The sequence below is a fragment of the Periophthalmus magnuspinnatus genome, chromosome 24, assembly GCF_009829125.3.
Source record: "Periophthalmus magnuspinnatus isolate fPerMag1 chromosome 24, fPerMag1.2.pri, whole genome shotgun sequence".
In the NCBI taxonomy this organism is placed as follows: domain Eukaryota; kingdom Metazoa; phylum Chordata; class Actinopteri; order Gobiiformes; family Gobiidae; genus Periophthalmus; species Periophthalmus magnuspinnatus.
The window spans coordinates 22,950,195-22,975,409 of record NC_047149.1 but is presented as its reverse complement, the minus strand read 5'-3'; the positions used below and the strand labels follow the sequence as shown (position 1 = coordinate 22,975,409).

The following is a 25,215-nucleotide window of genomic DNA, read 5'->3' as shown; positions in this document are numbered from 1 at the left end:
CACTTTAATAATAATTTATTAGTTTTATACAAGGCTTTTCCAGACTCTCAAAGTCGCTGTACAGTTTCGTGCATTATTCATTCACTCCACCCTCTGTGATTGTCACCAACACTCACTCATACTAGGCAATGTGGGCGAAGTGCCTTGCTTAAGGACAGTACAACAGTTTTGCTGCTAGCGCCCCCCTGTGGCACCTGGTATTCACAGCAGTCTCCCATTCAAGTACTAACCAGGCCCCGCCCCGCTTAGCTTCTGTACTTTGCAAGTTATTAATTACAATGTCAAGTTTTTTTATTAAGTTATGTTATATTTTGTTGATTCTTAAAAGTGCACAGCCATCCACTTGTTTCCATGGAAATTATTGATATTGTGCCTGGAATGTTTCATATCATGGCATTAAACCTCTAGGTCTATGGAAACAAGCAGGTGGAACCATTAGGCCAATTCACAAGTCAAAGTACCATGTTTTTGAAGACACTTTGTAGATTAAATTAATTATATATAGTATTAATCTACAAACGCAAGCAGTGGTGGGCCCTCTACTAGAAAAGTTACACAGTGAACCTTTAAACATTCAGAAAGAGGTTGAGAAGTACATCAGAAACTTGGAAGAACATCTTGTCTATAGCTTTTCACTTTTATTGCACTAAATAAGGGACAACATGTAGTTAAAGTCACATTTGAAAACCTTCTGCAGATTATTATAAAATCACACTCTGCAGCAAAGTGCCCTGTACTGACTGAATTGTGTACAGTGAAAGTGGACAATTTCCATTCAGTCCTGTTCTGGCGCAGTATAACATCAGAAAATGCAACCAGACAATACGTGTTTTCAGCCCTACAACAATGCCATGAAAAAACACAAATAAACGTACCAGAAACGACCTGTACAACCCCGTCTGCAGCGTTCCATAATGTACATATGCATATTAAAGTGAACATGAGGTAGACTTTTGCCTGAACTCTTCCACTTTGCGGCATAAAAAGTATCTAATTTGCATTTATTTGCATGTTTTTACTGCCCAAAAATACATATACTTACTTACTCTCCACAGATTTGACCTGTAACTTGGCCTGGTAGCTCTGCTTCCCTGTTTCCATGTTAGATAAGTTTAATGTCATACTGTGGAACATTCAAGGCAAACAGATGGCAGGTCCTGCTCCAGATACTATATGTACGAGGGTCATTCAATAAATAAGGTGAACTTTTTGGTATAAGGACTTTTAATACAGTTAGAAGTTTACTTTTTTTTTTGTTTTACTTGTTTTTCACATGGATTTAATTTCTTTTGCAGATTAAAAAAAACTTTGAGAGTTTTGGCGATTAACAAAGATGGCCGACCAAGAAGCTCCAGGATTGAACAGCGGTCAGTTATCAAGTTTTTGGTTCAGTTATCAAGTTTTTGGTTGCTGAAGGTGCAAACCTGTTGAAATTCATAGGAGAATGTCAACTGTGTCTGGTGCCACACGTTTCAGCCAAAAAAATGTCTACAAGTGGCTAAATTGTTTAAAGGACGGAGCAGTGTTGAAGATGAAGGCAGGGAGGCTACAGAAGTGCGGTCTCTTGAGGTGATCGAACCAGACACAGTGACATTCTCCTATGAATTTCAACGGGTTTGCACCTTCAGCAACCAAAAACTTGATAACTGCCCGCTGTTCAATCCTGGAGCATGCTTCTTGGTCGGCCATCTTTGTTAATCGCCAAAACTCTCAATGTTTTTTTTTTAATCTGCAAAAGAAATTAAATCCATGTGAAAAACAAGTAAAACTAAAAAAAAAGTAAGCTTCTAACTGTATTAAAAGTCCTTATACTGAAAAATTCACCTTACTTATTGAATGAACCTTGTACCTACAGTATGTACTTTAGTCACGATATTGGCAATTTATGGTATAATCAGTGGTGGAAGAACTAAAACCGTATTATTTAAGTAAAAGTAAAGGTGCTCAAGTAAAAGTATCGCATGAAAAAAATCTAATTGCGTGAAATTATTAAAGTACCCGTTTAAAAATGTGCTAAAAGAGTAAAAAGTTAAAGTATTTTGTGCAGATTTTTGAGGTCTTATAAAGCTTCAAATACAATGATTTTGATAAAGATTTGTGCCAAATTTTATACAATAGAAATCTCTTTATTGTAGTTTTTTTTAAATTTGCATATTTTTGTTTGCTCAAAGTATGAATGTGTTTAAAATGAACCCCTATGACTTTTCAGCAGGTATCAAACAATAATAAAAAATACGTTAACTTTTCAGTCCAGTTAAAAAATGTAGTGGAGTGGAAAGTACAGACTCTACTACAGATAATTGCTCTCAAATGTAGTGAAGTAAAAAGTATCAACTGTAAAATGTGCTTAAATAAAGTACAGATGCCTACAATTTGTACTTAAGCACAGTACATTACTACTTTTACTTCATTACATTAGTTCAGGTCTGTTTTTTTAAAAATGAAGAATCGTTTACCGTAAATTTCGGATTATAAGCCGCTACTTTTTTTCCACGCTTTGAACCCTGCGGCTTTTACAGCAGTGCGGCTTATATATGGAATTTTACTGGATAACGGCCCCTGGGGGGCGCTCTCTAGCTGTAAACGTAAAAGTGAGACAGACGTGGGGAAAGATTCTGCTCTGAAGAATTCACTAGTTTTGATTTTGAACGATCATTTTGCGCATCATGAAATGGATATGATGCAGTTTTTAAGATAAAGAAACAGAAAGGAAACAGAGCAGGGGTCGGCCTTTAACACGCACGCAAAGAGCCATTTGGACCCACTTTCCACATAAAATAAAACACTGGGAGCCGCAAATACTTTTTGACATCTAAAATGAAGATAACACTGTATAATAACAATAATGTAACGGAATAATGTAGGTTTTACTTTCACGGACAAGCCTTCTACACGTGGCAGATAAATATGGCAAAAACAACTTAAGTGCATTAAAAAAATACAACTCACCAAACCGCTGCATCATGCATCGCGCTGATTATGTGATTATGTCTACTCTACTCCGCAGTTTCTTTAAAAAAACAACAAAAAAACTCGTAGCGTATCGTTTAATCCCAGGTGCTTATTCTCCATGTGCCAAAGCAGTTTTGAAGGTTTCATTGCCTTATTTGCTTTTCCCGTATGTTACGTAGAGCGGACTCTGTGCGTGAGTCACCTGTAGCGACAAACCCAGATTTTAAGTAGGCATTGTCTGTTAAATTTATCTTTCTTTTTCTTGGAGGTCGTAGTCTCCTCTTCTGGCTCCTCAGTTGTCCTTTTCCCCTTTGTTAAAAAGATCTCCAAAGACTTTTGTTTTGGCTCATTTTCACTCGCTTGTGGCTCTACTTTTGTGCGTCGTGTCTGATGTGTTATACGTGATACGTCACCGCGGATACAAGAGCAGATAATATACTTGCTACTACATCAAATAGATTTCTGTGGCGATTTCCAGCAGGATTTTCATGATACATCTACGGACGAGCTTATTAGTGTGTCATTAGGGACGGGCCAAAGTTGCTCCTGACCCCTGTGCGCACAGCGTCTGAAAATCAGGGCTCTTTACGCAGGACTGTGAGCTGTGTCTGTGTCAGTTCCCAAGCCACGCAGAGCCGCAGTATAAGGCTGAAAGAGGCGCATACGGCTCCGGAGCCGCGAGTTGCCGACCCCTGAAATAGAGCCACTGCACGTGAGCTCGACATCAATGAATCCAACTTGGTCAATGTAAAAAGACGACAAAAGTTTTCAGAGGAAATAAAAGCAGATTTTCCGTGTTGGTGCAGCTTTATTTTCTAAACCTGCAGATGTGTTCATCCCGTGTTGTTGTCGTGTTGGTTCCAATTTTCAGGCACAGTTTAAAAAAAGCGTGTCAGTGCACCGTCTTTCTGTGTAAATATCTCATGTTACAATATGAAAACCTGCGGCTTTTATTCAGGTGCGGCTTATATATGTACAAAATTGATTTTCTCTTCAAATTTAGCTGGTGCGGCTTATATCAAGGTGCGCTCTGTAGTCCGAAATTTACGGGTAATCACAAGTCGTCTTAGAATAGAGCCCAGTAAGTATGATTTTTGTGACACTGGTATTAGCAATTTACAGTATGTTATTAATTGGATTCTTTTCAAAGCGTGAAATATAAATATGCTCAGAAATTAATACAAAAGCCCCATTCATTTTAGAGAGATGTGACAAAATCTAAACTACAGGGATAGCAAGTTTTACACATAGCACAGCACATTTTACTGTTTGTTGAGAAAATTATGCTAACAGTTGTAGCTTTTGCGATCTAGTAATGTTCAAATTTCAGTTCGATTACGATATATTTTGCATTTCTCAGAGTTTTTTTTTTGTCTTTTTGTTTTTTTTGCAGTGAAGTGAGATTCCCAGCACCTTTAACGAAACACTTACCAGAGTTATTTTCTTCTCGATGTTGCCGTACTGAAAGTCTTGGGTCTGGATGGACTTGTAGGCTCTGTGCAGCTTCCACGCGATGCCGAAGTACGTGAAGAGGATGAGGAGGCAGGGGAGGAAGGTGCAGAGGACCGAAAGGACCAGGATGAAGGTCGAGTGGTTCAGGGACTCTCCATAACCGGTCCAGTCCACGGAGCAGGCCAGTCCGAACGGCTCGGGACCGTAGCTGCCCCAGCCCACCAGGGGGAGCACTGCCCACAGCACTGCGTACAGCCAGATGCCACTGATCAGCAGTCGAATAGTGGGTCTCTGGAACTTCACACCTGAACAGAGTAAAAGAGAGAGGTGAGTAAAATGTTCTGCAAAAGGAGTGAAAATTTTAGATAAAGGCAGTTTCCAATGTCAAGATTATGTGTTAAAATGTGTCTGTAAATGCCTTGGTTGAGGTTTGCACAAATCTGAAAAAAATATAACATTAACCACTTAAAAGAGCCCGGAGCTGACTTATACTGTCCATAAAAACAAGTTTATTACTAATGTTTGCAGCAATCTAAACTTACTCCTCACTATGTTAATGCAATTCTAACATCCAGTTACTCACAGCGATGAGTTTTTAAGCACAACTTTCAACTTACTCTCTCCAAAAGCACGAAAATATAACACACATACACACACGTCGCACATGTCTCACACACACACAACACAAACTTGTCACGTACAATTGTAAATAGCTGTTACGTTTACCATGTCTTGGTCTGACCTTGACAATTTTAATCAACTTCCTCCATTGAAATGTGCAATAATTAAAAGTCTTATTAAAAAAGCCAGAAATAACGACTTTATGAATTACTTTTTATAGTGCTTTTTGTCAAATTTCACCAACTAGTTTTTAATAATGATCAAAGTGTTTATATTTTTAATGAATACTTAAATACCCGGAAAATACAGACTAACTACCGGTGTATTTATTTAAAATCAACACTGAGTTTTTATTATGTGAAATAGAATTTTCTCTGCTTATGGGCTCCTTTCAGTTCAATGCATCTACTAATTTGTGTCACAATACTAAAATTTCAAACTAGATTTCGATACTAAGTGACTTGATGCTCAATATGATTTCCATACCACGATAATAAAAAACACAAAAAATCTATCTATGTGGTCTTATAGTTGTTGTTGTTTTTTTTTGTTTTTTATGTCATTTTAATATTTGACAGCCCTCGCACCCGTCTCACCCACACTTATAAATAATAAATAATAATAATAAATATAAATAAAAAAAATACATAGAGTAAAGCACATAAAAATAATACAAAATAAATAATAATACTACTAATAATAATACTCATAATAATAACACTACTAATAATAATACTCAAATAATATGATAAATATTATTAATGATAAATAATAACAGCAAAGTATGGTAAGGATAATATTAAGGATCATATCATATTAATGGAAAGCAACAATACAGGCACACAAGTTGACCAGAAAACATAATAAAATACAATAAAATACAACAAAAAATGCAATAAAAATACAAAAATAAATGAATACATAAAACATAACGGCAGTAAACTAAAAAACGTCTTATATTTGTCCTGATACACCTCAAGATCGTTCTAAAGCTATTCAGGAAAGGTTTTTTTGATGTGACGTTTTTAGTATCGATGCCTGCTCAAATAAGTATCGAGTTTCGATACTAGTTTTAGTATCGATTAGTATCTGATTTCCAATACTTTTTACAGCCGTACTTCCAAAATAGCCACTTAAAATCCATTTCTCTGACGCTGTTTCATTGCTAACGGAGGCATATGCTTCAGGTGTGATTCCTCTGAGGTTTAATCGCACTCGGTCACTGTGAGGCGCTGTGGCTTCTTCAAAGTCCCGAGGACAGAGCTTGAGGAGGGGGAATTTGCATTACTGACTCACTCAAGAAGCCACTCACCTCATACGGTGCGTTTGAATAAGGAGATGCATCGGAGTTCAATTTAATTTCACCATATTAATATTGATATAAACAGAGACGAGCTTTTTCCATTTTATTTTAGTACATGTTGTGGCTCTCTTTGTTTGTTTTGAATAATGCATTGGTTCCCTGTTTGCACTTAGACACTACTGTTTTCCGTTCTGTGGGTCATGTGACTCTGGTGTACGGATGAATAAAAGTTAATTAAAAATGTCTTAATTCTCAAATCCAACCGACGCAGTTTTTTAGTGAACTGATATTAAAGGGCCCGTAATAATGTCTAATGGCACTACACTATAGTCATTATTCATTCATTTCCACACTTGGTGATGGTAAACTACTATTGTAGCCACAGCTGCCCTGGGGCAGACTGACAGAAGTGAGGCTGCTAATCTGCGCCATCAGCCCCTCCGACCACTTTCATACTAGGCAATGTGGGTGAAGTGTCTTGCCTAAGGACACAACCACAGAACTTGGTCCGAGCGGGACTCGATCCTGCGACCTTCGCTCTAACCAGCCCCGTACTATGCCATTTTCAGATCTATGTTATGTTTCCTCATCACAAACAGACCTGGAGTTGTTTTGTTTCATTCACACATGTTTAACACACAAATAAATCCTGCATATTGAGTTCTTCTCTCAAACAGAAAACACTCTGTTCCACCTTGTGATGTCATGTGGTGATACAGGAAGTGCTCCACTGTGTTTTTAAACACACCTTCACTAGAATCATTTTCAGCAGGTAACAGCATTTGAACTTGCTTTAATTTGCATATAACAGGTCTTCATGTTTTTCTTATCAACAATTGTGTAATGTCATATCTGCTGCCCGAGAGGAGGGCGTCTACTTGGAAAACCACTCATCATCTAACGTATCCATTCACTGAATAGACCTAGACTAATCTGTAGTCTCTGTAGTGCACTTGTTTTGAGAGCACTTCAGACACACAAGTATATGGACTAATACTAATCACATGTTTGATTTAACACAGAGCTTACATAAAATATCCGAATGGACTGGAGCGTTTGGCGTTTTTTGCTTGAGGAGGTAAACTATCGTTTAACAGCTCGAGCTAACATAAGCAGGTAACATTAATGACTATAACTGTTACTTCATAATCACGGCTCAACAGTGTTTAAAACAGACTGTATAAAGAAGCGGGCTACGTGAGTGTGACGTCACCCCAGGCGCTTAGCAACGCTGTCAATCAGACCTGTTGCTAACACTATGGGGAGTGACCTCTGGGAAAGAAGGTGTCTGATTTGTCTGATATTAATGTTCCTATCTTGATTAACAGACACAATAGTGAAATAAAAACACCAGGATCACGTAGCTCGGGTTAATACGAACATTTTAAGACCAAAATGACGAGTCTAACAGCAGCAGTTACAGAGAGAGGACACATTTTCTTAATGTAAAGTAAAATGGAGCCAGAGTCGATGAAGCTGTAAGCGCGCACATAATCGCTTCAATTTGGAATGCAGCGGCTAGCATTTTAGCTATGTCCATTTATTTATTATATATATACAGCCTATGGTTACAGCAGCATTTCAGTCTGCTTTCATTCATTCGTGGTGTCCAGTTAAATACCTGTCGCTGTGCACCGTTGTTCTTGCAATGCATTGTGGTCTATATTGACCAGTCCGGTGACAAGCGCTGGACTCTATTTTTCATGATGACTGTAATTTGGCTACTATTTTTCACCAGCTGGACATTCGGATAGTGCTACAAAATGGCATCCGCGTGTTTCAGAAGGATGTGAAATTTGTACCGTTGCCATAGCGATTGACAAATTAGAAGGTTTTGAATTTGAAGGTTAAAAAGTCCTCGAAATGCTGCCTATAACTGCAACCTGAAACCCATGAATACAGTGGGATATACAGTACTGTAGTGTGAACATTCAGACTTGGATCATTTTGTTTTGAATTCTTCATCGCTATGGCAACAGTCACACGGCGACATTTACACCTCACTCTGAAACCCAAAGTCTAAATCGCCCTCACCCTAAAGTGTAAATTAGTTTAAATCCTTTATTAAAATGTAAATCGTGCCTCCTTCCTCTTTGCATTTCCACAATAGACTGAACGCCGCTTTAGGAGTCATGGTGTTTGTAGCGTCATTCGCACAACTCCAGAGTAAACACGGCTCACACGGGAATGGACACTAGAGGTGATGGTTTCTTTGAATGCATTAGCCACACTACAAGGAGTAATTAACTGTGTAAACAATGCGTAAGCCGGCTTTTTGTGCGCATGCTATTCTGTATCTTTGGCACAGCATGGAAAAAAGACACTATTTATGTGCTAAAGCTTAAATCCGATTGTTACGGTGGAATAAGAAAGACGCTGTTCCTTTCCACTGTTTATTTATAAGATCGATGACCAAACATCAGGCGAAACGCAGCGATGATATAGTCCACGGCCTGTATAAAGAAATGGCGTTGACGTTATACCGAAATTTCAAACTCAATTATTACCGTTTTATGTTATAATGTTGTTTTCTCATCAAAAACACATCTGGAGTTGTGTTTTGTTTCATTCACACATGTTTTCCACCTTGTGATGTCATCATGTGGTAATACAGGAAGTGCTCCACTGTGTTTTTAAACTCCACACCCCTTCACTAGAATCATTTGGATGATTTCAGCCCCGGAATTGCTCATTTCTACTGAATAAAAGGTAAACGGAGCTGCTAACTTGAAAACTACCACTTCATGACATCACAAGGTGGAACAGAGCATTGTGAGCCTGTATTACTGTTTTTTTGATCTATGTTCTAATACTGTTTCCTTTTTGTTTTGTTTTGTTTCATTCACTCATGTTTAACACACAAAACCCTGCATATTTAGGCTGAGTTCTTCTCTCAAACCGAAAACACTCTGTTCCACCTCGTGATGTCATCATATGGTGATACAGGAAGTGCTCCACTGTGTTTTTAAACTCCACACACCTTCACGAGAATCATTTGGATGATTTCAGCCCTGGAACTGCCACTTATCTCTACTGAACTAAAAGTAAAAGAATGTAACTTGAGAAGTACAACGTTATGACATCACGAGGTGGAGCGGAGCATTTTGAGCTTTGGAGATGTACGGACTAATAATAAAGTGTTACTCGAACATGTGTGAATGAAACAAAACACAACTCCAGGTATTTTTTTTGAAGAGGTAACGACATAACATGACTTAAACCTCACAAGAGTCCATTTTGTGTAATATAAAACCTTTACGGCGCGAAACATTTACCGAAGACCAAGATTAGACCAGTGGCGTTTCTGCGGCGGTCCATCACTTGTACAATTTCACAGACTCTCCATGTACAACACCTTCGCTCTCCAATGACACCACCCTCTGACACTTCTTAGCGCGCTCCCTGAAATCCTACAACACACATTCAATTATTCATGTGTTCATCGCTCCCCTGGGTCAGACTACATCGATTCCACTGCGCTACATGGTTTGTTTGGACTGGATTTCTCATTACACGGGATCGAGTCAGTCTTCTGATACTGGCCACGCTAACATGAATACTCCCCACATTCAGGTGCAGGAGTCACTGTCACATAAATAAAAGACGATGAAAAGTTACTTCAATATTTTAAAGCGGCACTATATAACTTTTTTGTTGGAAGATCTGTCGTGTCTTGAATGCTTATTGGTGGGTTTCAGTTGACTTCAACATTCTATAGGCCAACAATATTTAATACAAATGGCGGGCATTGGATTTTTGTTGTTGTATAGCGAGTTCTGGGGGATACTCACGAATAGAAATGATCACGTTGAACATTTATGAATTTACCTTTTAGATATTATGTGGAAAAGTACAACGTAATCAATAGGAAAAAGCGTCTCGTCATGTTCATCACTTTCTAGAATTGGAAAAACACCAATTGTTATAGTATTAAATGTATTGAGCATGTGTTTATTCAATTACAGGTTTTTCTCTTCCTCAAAAATACCTCTAAAAACATGAATTCTTACTGTGAACAGGGTCGCCTCTCCACAGATCTGACCTGTAACCTCGTTGTGTTACATTTTCAGATGATTTGCTTCATTGTCAGGTATAGAAGCTTTATTTTGTAACCTCTATATAGTTTACTGTGCTTGTGTTTAATTATATTTGAGTAGAATACATAAATATTACAAAATGTAGTGCTTCAGAAATAGCAAGTGGTCTGTTTCTGGGGCAGGTGTGGCTAGTTTACCACAAATTAAAACTTAAAAAAGCGTCTGTGTACCGTCTTTCTGTGTAAATATCTCATGTTACAACTTGAAAAACTGCGGCTTATATTTACATGCGGCTTTTATAAGTACAAAATTGATTTTATTTTCAGATTTTGCTGGTGCGGCTTATATTCAGGTGCACTCAATAGTCGGAAATTTACAGTACATGTTTTCTCGTCACAGTAATCCAGATATTAATGAGCATCATCATTATGTCCTTTCTAGATGCATCTTTTATTTATTTGCTCATTCATGCAGAATTGTAAGGATCTCGTACTGGTATCAGATATTGGCACTGACGCTGAAAAATTAGCTGGATGTATAGCAGATATCGGCTCCCAAATATCAGTTCAGACGATTTCCTAGTTGGACATGTATATGGTACATTGATGTAATAAGACTGTTTACTAATCATACTCGGCCCAGAAAGTCTCATAATGTTTAAACTTTTATTTATACAAAGTTTTTCTGTAGTTATTTTGAGAGATGAATAACTGCTACGTAACAGATTTGTCTCATTTGTTTCAAGGAAATAAATGCTGTTTTCAGTCTGAACCGAACAGAAAACAGAGTAGTATGGGTGCTTTACGTTGCAAAAATGCTTAATACAAACACAACCTCCCAAATCTGAACCCAAACAGAACACCGGTCTCGTACCTGTCTTGGGCGGCGTTCCCGTCACCAGGTATCGGATCATTCCCATCACAGCCAGGGTCATGATACTGGTGACGCTGAAAAGCATTCCCATGACGCCGTAGTACAGGCAGGTCGCGTCTCCTCCCAGCCAGGCGTGGTTAAAGGCGGAGGCGATGGAAAGCGGGTACATGGACAGAGCCATGCCGATGTCGGTCACGGCCAGATTCACCGTCAGCAGCTCCGGAGCTTTGAGCTGACTGATCCGACGGGACGCGCTCACAAGCACCGCGGCGTTACCGATGACGGACATGGTGGCTATAAGGAAAACAAGCAAAAAACAAAACAGGAATACGGAAAATGAATGAGTTTGATAACACAATTAAAGCTGTAATGTCTAACTTTCACGCTGGAGAGTTTGTCACCAGCTTGTCTCCATGATGTAATTGCTTTGCCTGGAATATCCCGCAGTATGGGTTAAAACATCTTGCATTTATTCAATTGCAGGTGTTTTTATTGCTCAAAAATCCCTTCAGAATCACCTCTCCGCTGTCAAATGTCTCCAAGGACATACAGAAATACAATGCCATACTGTGGACGTGAACGTACTATGCAATTACCTGAATGTGTAGGTAATGGGTTGTGTCGACTGAGTGAGTGCGACGCCACCCACAGCGTCCAGCTCCAGTCAAATTAAGCTCGTCGTGGCTAGCCAGAGTTCCATATTTGGAAATCCGACTGCGAGTATCATAGCAACCAAAGAGCCAATCCAACTCTGTCAACCAAACCTGTTGCTTACACCAGCAGGAGCGACCTCGAGGGAAGGAGGCCCATGATTTGTCTGTTTTTAATGTTCATATCTTAATTTACGGACACAATAGTGAAATAAAAACACCAGGATCATGTAGAGCGGGTTAATAAAAACATTTTAAGACCAAAATGACGAGTCTGACAGCAGCAGGTACAGAGAGAAAGGCCACAGTTTTTCAATAGAAAGTAAATTTGAGCCGGAGTCGATGGAGCTGGAAGCGCGGCCATGATCGCGACGGCTAGCAGGTTAGCTATGTTCTTTTAATATACAGTCTATGTGTTATATGCAAGATTTTCCCATTCAAAATATGTAATCTCTTTGTTTTAAATTGTTAATCACTACGGCAACTGTCCGAATTTTTCATAATTCTGAAACCCATGGAATCACTACAGAAAATCCACTATGTTGAACCCTGTTGAGTCGGGTCTTTTGAACGGTTCCTCAACGATCGGAACGGATTTCATTTTTTAAAACATCCAGATCTTTTTGTTTCTAAACCAACACAAGACTCAGGACAGAGGCAGAGTAGGCGACACGAGTGAGAGCTCTGTGCACAAAATACACATTTGGCATCGTAATAACAGCTAGTTTTAAAATTATTATTAGTGTAGAGTAGCATTTTATTTTGATTATGTATTCTTTCAATGGGGAAACACAGTACCACGCTGAGTTTGAACCATTTTAATCAAATCTTAGCCTTGGTCAATTGTCTCTGATTAGTTTGTAGATTAAATGAGTTCTCACATTGTCTTCTGTCAGATAAATAAATGGTAAAAGAGCCAGGTTTTTGAACAGCTCTTTGAAATTAACAGATCCAAAAGATTCGGATCTCCTAAAAGAGCCAAAAGTCCCATCACTAGTCCATATTTGAACCTGATAATTTGGTTTAATGATACACAAAGTCCACAGTCTAACCAGCTGCTTATACCTGACATAAGCATCAAAAGCTGTCAATACTGAGCAGTTGTTTCATTGCACTCAAGTTTAAAGCTTAATAAATAACTTTGTAAAAGCGTTTTGAGAAAATAATCTCATTTATGCTTTCATCTCAGGCAGCACCTTCAAGTTTCAAGGTGTTTCCATCTTTGTTTCAGAAACGTATGCTGAGAAATTTGAGTTTTTTAAATTATTAAATACAGCTGACTATTACAGTGATTGGCTTTTCAAGGTTCTTAATCAAACTCAAAATAAAAAATTCAACACATTTTTGTATTTTCTTCAGGTTGATTGCCACACACCTGTTTTTCAAAGTAAGACTTAGTTGCAGTTTATATAGTACTATTTCTCATCATCTGGGCTTGTGCTTATTTCATACTAGATTTAATCAACAAACTGTGCTGTGAAAAACCTCATTAAATGTTTTATGAAGTTGCTCTGTCAGTATCTCTATTAGAAAACCTCGCACTTACTGAAACAAAACAAACACGACTTGTGATTAATTTCTGCCACTTGATTCTACGCCTTCGTTTTCAGTGTTTTGAATAAGATTATGAAACTCATATTAGAGCCATCAGACAATTATAGAGCAAGGTGTTTTTAATCATGGTGCAGATAAAGGATCCAGGAGGCCAATATGTCTGACTGCATCCATTAAGAGCTGAATGAATATGCTACGTATGTCTAGGCACAGTGCTCACTTAGTAGACCTAGCCTACATACAAAAACTGTAAACAAAAGCTGCTTCCAATTTCAGTGTAGTTAGCGCCTCCTTTCAGATAGATATTAGCTAGAAATCTGAGCAGAATATAGCAACCTTAGTGTTATGACGAGGAACAGACCAGAGCTGAGACAATTTGTCCAGTACAGATCCAAGCGCATTTATTTTCCAACACCAAAAATATTTCCCAAAACAGGAAAATTTAAAATCAGCATGGCCACAACCTCCTCCACACACAGCACCCTCATTTTGAACAGACTGAGTTTTGCTCCTTTTATACAGCACCTCCCTTAATTGGTTGAGCCCACTCTGCAGCACAGGTAAGTTTCAACACGCCCCCATAATCTTGTTAAAAGTTATTGCTAACAAAACAGTGTAAATCTTTATTCAGTCAAGTCAGTTGTTAAAAATGGAGTGCTACATTAATGTATCTGTTTTAACTGTGAAAAAACAAAAGAGATACAACAAGCTAACATTTGGACACCCCTCCTCCTCAGCACACAGTTGTCTGCCCCAGAACTTTCTTGGTGCTCTGGCTCCACAGGGACTTATTTGACCAGAACACATAAGATAACAGACAACACCTAAGATAGTAAACAGTTCAATTACAGTCAGGTTGCTGATACACAACCACTTCAATCAATAAAACATTTTAAACTTCTGTTAGCTTCAAGGTTAGTCCCATGTAATGGCCTAAAGAGACAATTCGGAGCAAAGCTGTTGAAGGTAATGCCCCTTCCCGCCTGCACCACCGGCTTAGACCTCAGGAAAAGAAGGTCCTTGATTTGTTTGTTATTAACTTAAAGTTCCGACGGCCCGCCTTCGCCTTTACGTTACAACTTTACAGCAATTTTCAGTTGAGATATAGTGTATTTTTGTCCCTAGCTACCTACTACAGCTTTCTACACCTTCATTTTAACTAAAAAATTTAAGCGAGGATGAGATTTTTTTTTAATTTTTTATGTGTGTTCTAAAGTGTGTAAATGCTCAGCAGACAAACTTGCAGTGATTCAGACGCCTGTGGGTAAAACTAAAGGGTGTTACCTTTACAAAGACCTCAAATTTGTGTATTTACTACTGAGGGTTCAATAATGATGATCATGTTAATTTGTAGAGGTCAGAACAAAGACAATTTCACCAAAATGACCCGGAATGTTAAGGGGTTAATGTTCATGTTTTGAGTTTCTGCAAAATAAAAACACCAGTATCACGTAGAGCAGGTTAATACGAATGTTTTAAAGATCAAAATGATGAGTCTGACAGCAGCAGTTACAGAGAGGATGCACAATTTTTCAATAGAAAGTGAATTGGAGCCAGAGTCAATGGAACCGGAAACAGGCTCATAACTTCCTGTTTGAAATGCAGCGGTTAGCTACGTCCATTTATATATATATACAATCTTTGTGCCATACTGAGGAACATTCAAGCATTGCCATAACATCTTCATGAAGAATAGCAGATCAGAAAAGTGACACAATACATCTTTAACAAAGCAAAATCCTTGAGTTATAAATGAGGCTGTAGGAGGAAGCAAGTGGGAAAGTGACTGTATAATTGAGTATTATTTCATTACAAATATAAGCCTATCAGAGCAGGTGTTAATAAAAACACAATCAAACACTCAGACACCATATAATTATACTGTGTGTTGACGCACAAGCAGAATGTTAAATACATAGAGCCAACACTGCGATCAAAATGTGTTTTTTTCCACCAATTGACTTGTTTAAGTGTCTCGTTTCATTTTTATTGATCAAATACTTATGGACTGCAATACTTATGGACTAAAGCAGTACTACGCCAAAACCAGTGGTGGAATGTAATCAAGTAAAAGGAGTAAAGTACTTTGCTTAAGTACAGATTTTGTATTTGCATTTTACTTTTACCTCACAACAGGTACTTTAATACTTTTATTAAAGATTTTTTCATGTGATACTTTTACATGAGTATTTCTTTGCTCTGGTATCTGTACTTCTACTTCACTCCATTTTAAAGTGGATATGTTTTACTTCACTACATCTGAGAGCAGTATTTGTACTCCACTACATTATTTAACAGGACTGAAAAGTAAAAGTATTTTTTATTATTGAGACCAGCTGAAAATCCATTGACGCAATTGTTTCTGTTGAACAAAGTTCTGCACAAATTTGTATCAAAATCACTACATTTGAAGCTTTATTACCTGTACATCTCAAAACCTGCTCGAAATACTTGATTTTGTTTCATGTGATACTTTTACCTGAGTATTTCTTTGCCCTGGTATCTGTACTTTTACTTTTACTTCACTACATTTAAACTCGATATGTTTTACTTCACTACATTTGAGAGCAGTATTTGTACTTTCTACTCCACTACATTTTTGAACAGGACTGAAAAGTAAAAGTATTTATTGTTGACCAGCTGAAAATCTATTGATTCAATTGTTTAAAGATTCTGCACAAATTTGTTTCAAAATCACTACACTACTACGCTTTTTTACATCTCAAAGTCTGCTCTAAATACTTGCCTGATTGCCTTGATTTTTTCATGTGATACTTTTACTTGAGTATTTCTTTGCTCTGTAATCAGTACTTTTACTTAAGTAGCAAAACTGAGTACTTCTTCCACCACTGGCTATAACGTTACAATGTGGACCAGTGTTTTAACAGGTTCAAGCAATTATCACTTTACTTATTAACGACTAATTAGAGCAGAGTGGGCCACCAGAGGACAGCCAATCAGCTTTCATCCCAAAACGACACAATCTCTTCCAATTTCTTCCAAGTTTGTTTTAGATTGAGATGAAAACAGCATGTAGCAGCACTGTGATTTTTGCCACAAACGGCTGATTACAATACACTTTAAGAGGAGGAAAAAAAACAACGTATTTGTCGGAAACAGGCTGATGTAACCCAGGACTAAACGAAACAACAAAACTCTTGTCTTTAAGTAACATATAGTGTGCTTGTGTTGCTCTATAGCTATAATCTACAACACCTGTGGGTCATTTTGTTATAATTTGCATGTTTTAAATCTCAATATTCATGTAAAACGACTTAAGAGACAAGTTTGCCGATTTCCGCTTTAGAAAACTGACGTTGGCCCCTCCGATGGATAGCTGCACATCACACTAGTGAGTAGATTTGTTCTCATTTGTACCGAAATGACTATGCGACGCTGCAGAATCCTACGTATCTCACTGAATAAGAACATAATATTGAAGAACGACGTAAGTACAGAGCGGTGGGCGAGTAAAAACGGGGGTTGATTGATTGACACGGCGATTAAAGATTGGTCAAACATGCGCAAATCACTCAAAATACGACTTCAAGAGGGTAAATTTGAAGGAGAAACAACTATAGCGTGGTTAAAACCTCTGAAAAGTTGTTTCTGCTTTAATGTGACTAAAGCTAGACTTAGAAAACTGCATAGGGTACAGGGATCAAAAACCGATACTGTTACAAAACATATTACATAAATACGGTGACAGTTCCATTTTTATACAGTGGTCCCTCGTTTATCGTCTGCGTTACGTTAAAAAAATAACCCACAATAGGCGAAATCTGCGAAGTATCAGCTTTATTTTTTACAATTATTCTATGTTTTTTGCTGTAAAACCCCTCACCACACACTTTATACACTTTTCTCACACAGACATTAACATTTTCTCACATTTCTCTCTCGTTTAAACTCTCTCAAAGTTCAAACCTTTGTAGGCGTCTTTGTCGGTGCAGAACGTTTCATCGACATTGTGGGTTTTGTCCGGGAGAAAAATTGCAAACATACAGCACTTCAGAGTCACACTGTGATCCAACGTTTATGTAAGTTTGTCTGAACACATTCTGTACTGTACAGGAGACACGGCACGGAGGAGACTGATGGACAATGGTCTACAGTCCCTCAGCCAATCAGGACGCAGAACACAATGGTCTACAGTCCAACAGCCAATCAGGACGCAGAACACAATGGTCTACAGTCCAACAGCCAATCAGGACGCAGAACACAATGCACGTTCATACACCAGAGTACGCGCACGCTGTTGCAAGAAGATCTGGTTAGGTATAAAAGTTTGTATTTGAAAGTTATTAAGTGGGATTACTATTGGGTGACAGTCCTTTCACATTATTATTATTCTTATTATTAAAACAAATAAATATGCCATTGTCAACATATTCCATAAACTCAAACAAGACACACTTTGAATCATTGTCCTTTAAAGGTCGTCTACTGCCCAAAAACTGACTCTTGTGAGCTTTAAGTCATGTTATAACACTGTTACCTCCCCAGAAACGTACCTGGAGTTGTGTTTTGTTTCATTCACACATGTTTGAGTAACACTTTATTATTAGTCTGTCTGCATTTCCAAAACTCAAAATGCTCCGTTCCACCTTGTGATGTCATGAAGTTCTGTTTTTCAAGTTACATTCTTTTACTTTTAGTTCAGTAGTAGATTGGCAACTCCAGGGCTGAAATCATCCAAATGATCCTAGTGAAAGTGTAGTTTAAAAACACAGTGGAGCACTTCCTGGATTGCAAAATGACATCACAAGGTGGAGCAGAGTGTTTTCTGTTTGAGAGAAGAACTCAGCCTAAATATGCAGCATTTGTATTAAACGTGGGAATGAAACAACACAACTCCAGGTGTGTTTTTGATGAGGAAACGACATTATAACAGATCAGAAAACAGCGTAATACAGGCCCTTTAACACAAAAACAGTCGCATTTCTTCCTCCAAAGTCTGAATTGTGCTCCCAACCACAGGCTTTTCCTGACTGAGGATTGATTGTGGAGCTAGTGATGACAAAGACCCAAGAATCTCGACACTTTTAAACCTCAACCAACACATCAAGACACGTTCTTCATATTTGTTACCATCTCCTGCTGCTGTATATTTCCTTTCATTAGTTCGTTCCACATTGAAATGAATAGCATCACCTCAATCAACCTCAATCTCATGATCTTGTGCTCATTTGTTTATTTCTGAAGACATAACTGTTTTTCTTCAATTCATTCTTGTGCACTTTTATGACAGGTCTACCATAAGCCTGTGTTTGTACTTTCTACCCTCTGGGGAGCTAAGACATCAGGTGTTCTCGCTCGCGCTCAGTCTGTGTGTGGATTATTTTTATAGCTGCAATTGTATGGCTTTTGTAAAGATGTACTAAAGTTTTCCGGCGGAGGGGCCATCGTACGGATTTGCTTTGCCGAACGTTCCGCTGTGGGACGTATCGGTGATGACGTCAGACGAGTGAGACGTGTGGAGAGTGTCAGTTTTCCTGGACGGCGAACTAGAAGCAGGAGTCGAGAAGGCCGGGCAGTTTCAAATCAGTCTCTTTATTCAGCAGATGCAGGCATCAATCGAATGAAACACCAACTGTCTCCTGTTTTACATCTCTACTGTGGCTCCTTATATACTAGTTAACACACGTCATAATTCCTCAATAATTAGCTAGAAATGTACAGCACGCAGATTGTTATCTGGGTTCAATGAAGACAAAGTGCACAAAAACAAGCATTTTTAGCTGATCTTTCAAAGTATCATCATATATGGAGGTTCAGGGTACATATACAATCTCATGCCACGTTGGCGCACACGTAAACAGGAGTACAAAGTATGATTTACCATATTACATGGAATAATAATCTCACAATTTCCCCTTTTGATCACATTTACACATGTGATCATCAAAACAAAATCAAAAAACAAAAAAAACAAAAAGCTACTTTCACATAATAATACATTCAACTTAAAGTTCCCATATGTGAGTAAAATTTTAGCTTTAGCTTTAACCACCCTGATTATAACACAACCCAGCCCTTAGGCTAACATAGCACATAAATCAATACATGACTCTCGGACAGCAAATAAGAAACAAGGAGCACTTACTAGGATTCAGAATTTGTTTTCTTGTATACTTTTTTAGCAATCTACATAATTTTGACCAAACTTAGTCAATTGATTCGGGACCTGAGAGTTGGGACCCTACAGAGAGTAATAGAATTTGTGACGAGGGGTCTTTTTTTGTTAGGGCAGTTGCAATCAATCGTTCTACTAGAGATCGGAGACATGGGATAACACAGCATCCAATTATGATCAAGATAGCAATTACAGTCAATATTGTAGTAATGACAGATATTATGGTCGTAGTCCAAGGACCAAACATCCCGTATAACCAATTTGACCAAGTGTTTTCAGATACGCCAGAATTCTTAGCAAATTCCATGGACAAGGACTTAAGTTTGTTCAAAGCTTTTGCAATACTTCCATCGGGTGAGGTATTATTTGGTATATAAGTACAGCATTCTGCTCCAAACATGCTGCATACTGATGATTCTTTGGCAAGTAACATATCTAGAGCAATCCGATTTTGCCAGGCCATAAGTGACGTAGGGCCCAATTGCTCTACGATGCCTTCTATTGCCTCAATTGTGTAATTTATAAATCTTTGTTGATTATAGTAGAGATAATTTATCCAAGCCGTATTTTTAGTAGCAGTTACTCCAGCAAATAAAACTGAAGTAAATCCAGCCGCAACTACATCTTGTGCTTTGAACTCATTTGGAACCCCCATGGGTATACCGATAGAACTGAGGTAGATATCTTCATTAAATGATCCTTGGAGTTTGGGTTTAGATTGAGGAGACAACGACCTTTTGAATACATGATTATTTCCTGAGTTAACTCTGTATGACAATTGAGTTTGTTTTAAATTTAGTGAATTTGCTGGACCTATGGTAAATGGAATAATTAACATAATTGGTGCACAAACACCTGACCATGTTTTTGATAGAATGGCATACAAACGTAAATTTGCACATAACCACCAAATATCTGCACGAGCAGTATTATGGCCGTTCAGAAAAGCAAATTCTCTATAATTATCAGAAGATAAAGTCTGATTACAAAAATGTTTAGTGAAACTCTCTATTTCATTTTTATCATTTTTCCCTGCGTCTGTACGCATAATGGTATCTTTAAGGAAACACGTATATTTAGCTATTCCCAGAGTCCAGGATGTCGGCACATCCTTGGAGGCTACTACTGGTAGTTTATTATGAAGTTGATAGCATTCATCAGTTTTATCAAATGAATTTTTAGTGAAGAGTTTAAGTATGCAGGTTAGGTCTTTTTCATTAGAATATGGTATTGATGTAGTTGTTAATCGTGGTCTAGCTGCAGAACATGCAACGCAATCCTCTGTAGTTAAAGTATGGGCGGTATACTGTACCCATTTTAGCCAAGTATTTTCATTCATTTCGTGCCCTGTTTCAATTTTAATTGCTTCGGTTAGGGAAATTAAATCATTTTCTGGAGCAGGTTTATTAGGTTTCAAAATTGTTGTTTGGATGTAGCCTTCAAAATTTAACTTTAGTTTTCTATTGCAGGGTACAGTATCAATTTTTGAACACTGGAATCCTATAGAATAGATTCCAGAGTCATTAAGTGTTGGATTTTTAATAGATAATACTAAAGGATTGCATCTTTGAGTAATTGATTTGCGCCCTCTACAATGTTTTAGGTCCTCTTGATAAGAAGCATGATTTTTCCTAACTTTTGTTAAAGTAATTCTCTGTTGTAAGCCAATTTCAAAAGTATCTTTTTCTTTATTATATTGTCCACTGGTACTTGTTATAACTCTGGCGATCTCTATAACCTTATCATTTTGAGCATTTACCTTGGTCAGACATGTATCTTTGCAGACAATTTGTACATTTAAGGCATGGTCTATAGCAGGTGCGTCTTGCATACAGTCTAGTACTTCGCACACATCAAAAAGTACGTTGCACGTTTGTCCTTCATAACAATATTTTAGAAGTTTTGGTGTCCCTCTCTTTACTCTTTTCAGTGCCCATTGTCTCTTACCTGTATTGTTTGTTGTCAGCTCGGTTGTTGTTTTGATTGTTGGCTGTCCGAGGCCATTCTCAACACTTCCATGAATAAGGGGAACGTACCAACACACTAGAACAATAGAAATTAGCATAATTAGTGTGATCCAGAATAGACAATGAAAATTTTCCAAAAGTTTTTTCAAAAAATATGGCTTAAAAAATGGCCTATACTCTCCTTCTCCCGCTTCTTCTTCTCCCCCTTTCTTCCTCCTCTTCTGGAGCCCCAGTGTCAGAAGGTGGTTGGGGTTGTTCATCAGGGTCGCTGTTTCCAGCGATGTCTGGATTTGGTCGGCTTTCTTCATTCTGCATGGTAGATGTGGTGGCAATGTCAGTTTGGATTTGGGTTAGACTTCGTTCACTTGGGTCTACTGGTGACTTAAAGCAGTGTGATAAATGGTACCACACTTTAGATGTTTCTTTTTGAACTTGTACTGATCTTCCAGTGGACTGTAGAACTTGATATGGACCAGTTTGATATGGTTGAGTCCAGTTGTGTCGTTTGTGTACCTTCACATACACAAAAGATCCCGGGGTTATGTTCATCTCTGGATCAATTACATCTTCAAGATCATGTGTTCTTTGTCTACATTTATGTAGTTGCATCACTATTTCTTGGAGCTGCTGAACATATGAGTGATGTTGTTTGTCCCATTCTATAAATGGTGTATCTTCAGTGAATGAGCCTTCTGGTTTATGCATTTCTCTGCCTGTTAATAGGAGATGAGGAGAATATGACGTGGTTTTGTTCACGCTATTTCTGATGTCCATCAAAACAAAAGGTAAGGCAGTGACCCAATCAAGTTTGGTGGTTTTCCAAACCTTTGCAAGTTTTCTTTTGACAGTGGCATTCATCCTTTCACATACCCCTTGACTGGCCGCATGATAGACAGTACCAAAACGTTGGGTGATATTAAGAGCCTTTAGCACATCACGGACTATTTTAGCAGTAAAATGTGTCCCGTTATCTGACCTTATGACGTGTGGAATGCCAAATCGTGGGAAGACATCAGTAGTTAGGTGCTTAACTACTTCCTTGGCAGTTTCCGTCTTGCAGGGGAACGCTTCAACCCATCTTGTATACTCACAGACTATGACCAGTAGATAGCGATATCCTCGAACTCTCATTTCTGGACCCATGTCTGTAAAGTCCATGACAATTCTTTCAAAAGGCTTATTGGGAAGAGTATAAGTTCCTGGCGGTGGTTTACAAGCTTTCTTTGGATTCATGGTTTGACAAATGCGACAATCATCTATCCAATATTGCATGATAGACTTCATGTTTGGGTGCCACCACAAATCGATATGTTTGAGGATGGCTTCGTAGCTACGATGAGTAGGGGTGTGGTATTCGTCGTAGAGCATCTGCAGCAGTGAGATAGGAGCCACAATTCTTCCTTCATGATTTCTCCAGATTCCTGAAGGATCTTTAATGGCCCCACGTTGTTTCCAAGCACCATGTTCGTATGCTCCAGCTGCTTCTTGAATTTCTCTTATGTATGTTGCATCGATCAGGTTTGCATCAGGTAACTTCTCAATCTTTTCTTCAGTGCAAACAAGCATGTTTCTTGGATTATAATTTGCAGCTTTCTTTGCAGCTTGATCTGCGGCTTGATTGCCCAGGGAAATGGAGTCTGTTCCCTTGGTGTGAGCTTTGCATTTCATGATAGCAAGTCTTGATGGCAATTGGACAGCATCTATCAGTTGTTTGATCAGTTGTTCATGCTTAATTGGAAGGCCGGTCCCAAGTTTGAAACCATTTCTGATCCAGCCAGCTAAAGACAATGTGACAGTCTTGTAAGCATAAATTGAGTCTGTATAGATGTTTACTGCTTTGCCTTCTGAAAGTTGTAGTGCTCGTAACATTGCTGTTATTTCAGCTACTTGTGCAGAACCTTTTGCTATCTGCTGGGCTTCCATCAGACGATATTGGTTAGAGGGCAGTTGTTCCACCACTGCATACGAGGACACAATATGACCTTCTTTTGCTCTGTATGCACATCCGTCACAGAAAATGGTCATCTCTGGGTCTGAAAGAGGTGTAGTATGCAAATCTGCTCTCACATACAGTTCAGTTCTGACTTTTTCTTCACACACATGTGAAAGTCCTTCAGTCTCCATATTTACTGCCATATTGGTATTTCCTCCTTCAAAAGTAATATGGGACTGTTTCAAAGTCTTTGAAATATGATTGGATCTTCGTGCAGTAGTTATGAACAAACGAGAGTTGAGATAAGCAAGTATCCCATGTTGAGTGTGCACCACCAGTGGATGATTTTGTACAATATGTGAAGTCTTCTCAATTGTCTTTGCCAGAGCAGCCAGATAACGAGCACAACCAGGTTGAGTTTGTTCATGGGGATCCAACTTACAAGAGTAGTGTTTCAGCACTCTTCGGCTCTGATGATGCTTTTGATAGAGAACAGCTTGGACAAATGATTGTTTCTCTGTCACATCTAGATGGAAGGGAATGTCATAATTTGGAGCACATAGGCTGCATGCTGCACAAATAGCTTGTTTTGTCTTGATAAATGCTTCTTCAGACTCCGTCGTCCACTGTAAATTGGCTGAGAGGTTATGCATACCATGGGGCTTAATGAGTTCTCGGAGGGGCGTTGTGAGTTCGGTATAGCCAGGGACGTACTCCCGAGAGTAATTGCAGAGTCCCAGGAAACTGAGCATTTGCCGTACCGTAGTTGGTTTTGGAGTACTCAGGATAGCATCTTTGTTGTTGGCAGACACTCCTTGCGCACCGTTCGACACCTCTCGTCCGAGAAAATGCACAGTTTGTCTTGCAACTTGTATCTTTTGCCTTTTTACCTTGTACCCCTTTTTCGACAGATGTGTGAGCAGTTGTACTGTTGCTTCTAGGACCTCTTTTGCCGTTTTTCCAGCGATGAGGATGTCATCCACATAAGTGATCAGAGTGCATGTCTCTGGAAACTTCAAATCTGCCAGGTCTTGTCTTAGGAAGTGGCTGAAATAACCGGGACTGTGTTTCCATCCCATGGGCATTCTTCGGTAGGAATAGACTTTGTCTCCGTGTCTGAAAGCAAAGTACCTCTGGGAGGAGGCCTCCAAGTTGATTGTGAAGAATGCATTTGCCAAGTCTAAGACAGTGTAATACTTATGCTCTGGTGACAGATTATTCAAGGCGATGTAGGGGTCTGGCACTGGATATGATTCTCCAGCTGTAACTTCATTGATTGGACGGAAGTCTTGAACCATCCTCCAGTTCTGCAAGTCCGATTTCTTCACTGGAAAGAGAGGTGTGTTGTATTCTGATTCAGTTTCATATATCACTCCAGACTCCAGCAATCCATTAATAGTTTCTTGAATCCCCATTACTTGGTCTTCTTTGAGTGGATATTGGGGATGGTATATCGGCTTGCTTGTGGTGAGTTGCACTTTAACAGCATGTTTCGTCTGACCCACATCATTCGGGTGCATCATCCATATGTGTGATGGTACTTGGGCAAGATACCTCTCTGTATCCGGATGATTCTCGAAAATTCGTTGTCTGGATTGCTTGGATGCTCTTGTGTTATCTTCAGAGCCCTGAGGTAGCACAATTCTGAATATTTTGTGTTGTGAGTTGTAGAACACACCTCCGATTTCGGTGGCTTCATACTGAAGACTTGAAGCCAGCTTGACCATTGGACCAAGT

The 25,215-nt window shown here is 38.7% G+C and overlaps 1 protein-coding gene across 1 annotated transcript in view; it reads right to left on the bottom strand.

Moving 5' to 3' along the window:
• opn8a (opsin 8, group member a) overlaps positions 1-25,215 on the bottom strand; it is a 58,567-nt gene that overhangs the window by 19,777 nt on the left and 13,575 nt on the right. Inside the window, exons 2-3 of the mRNA XM_055232187.1 lie at positions 11,239-11,532; positions 4,384-4,709 (exon numbers count right to left, since the gene is read on the bottom strand). Of these exons, the coding sequence (XP_055088162.1) occupies positions 4,384-4,709; positions 11,239-11,532 (620 nt within the window). The remainder of the gene's footprint in view (positions 1-4,383; positions 4,710-11,238; positions 11,533-25,215) is intronic.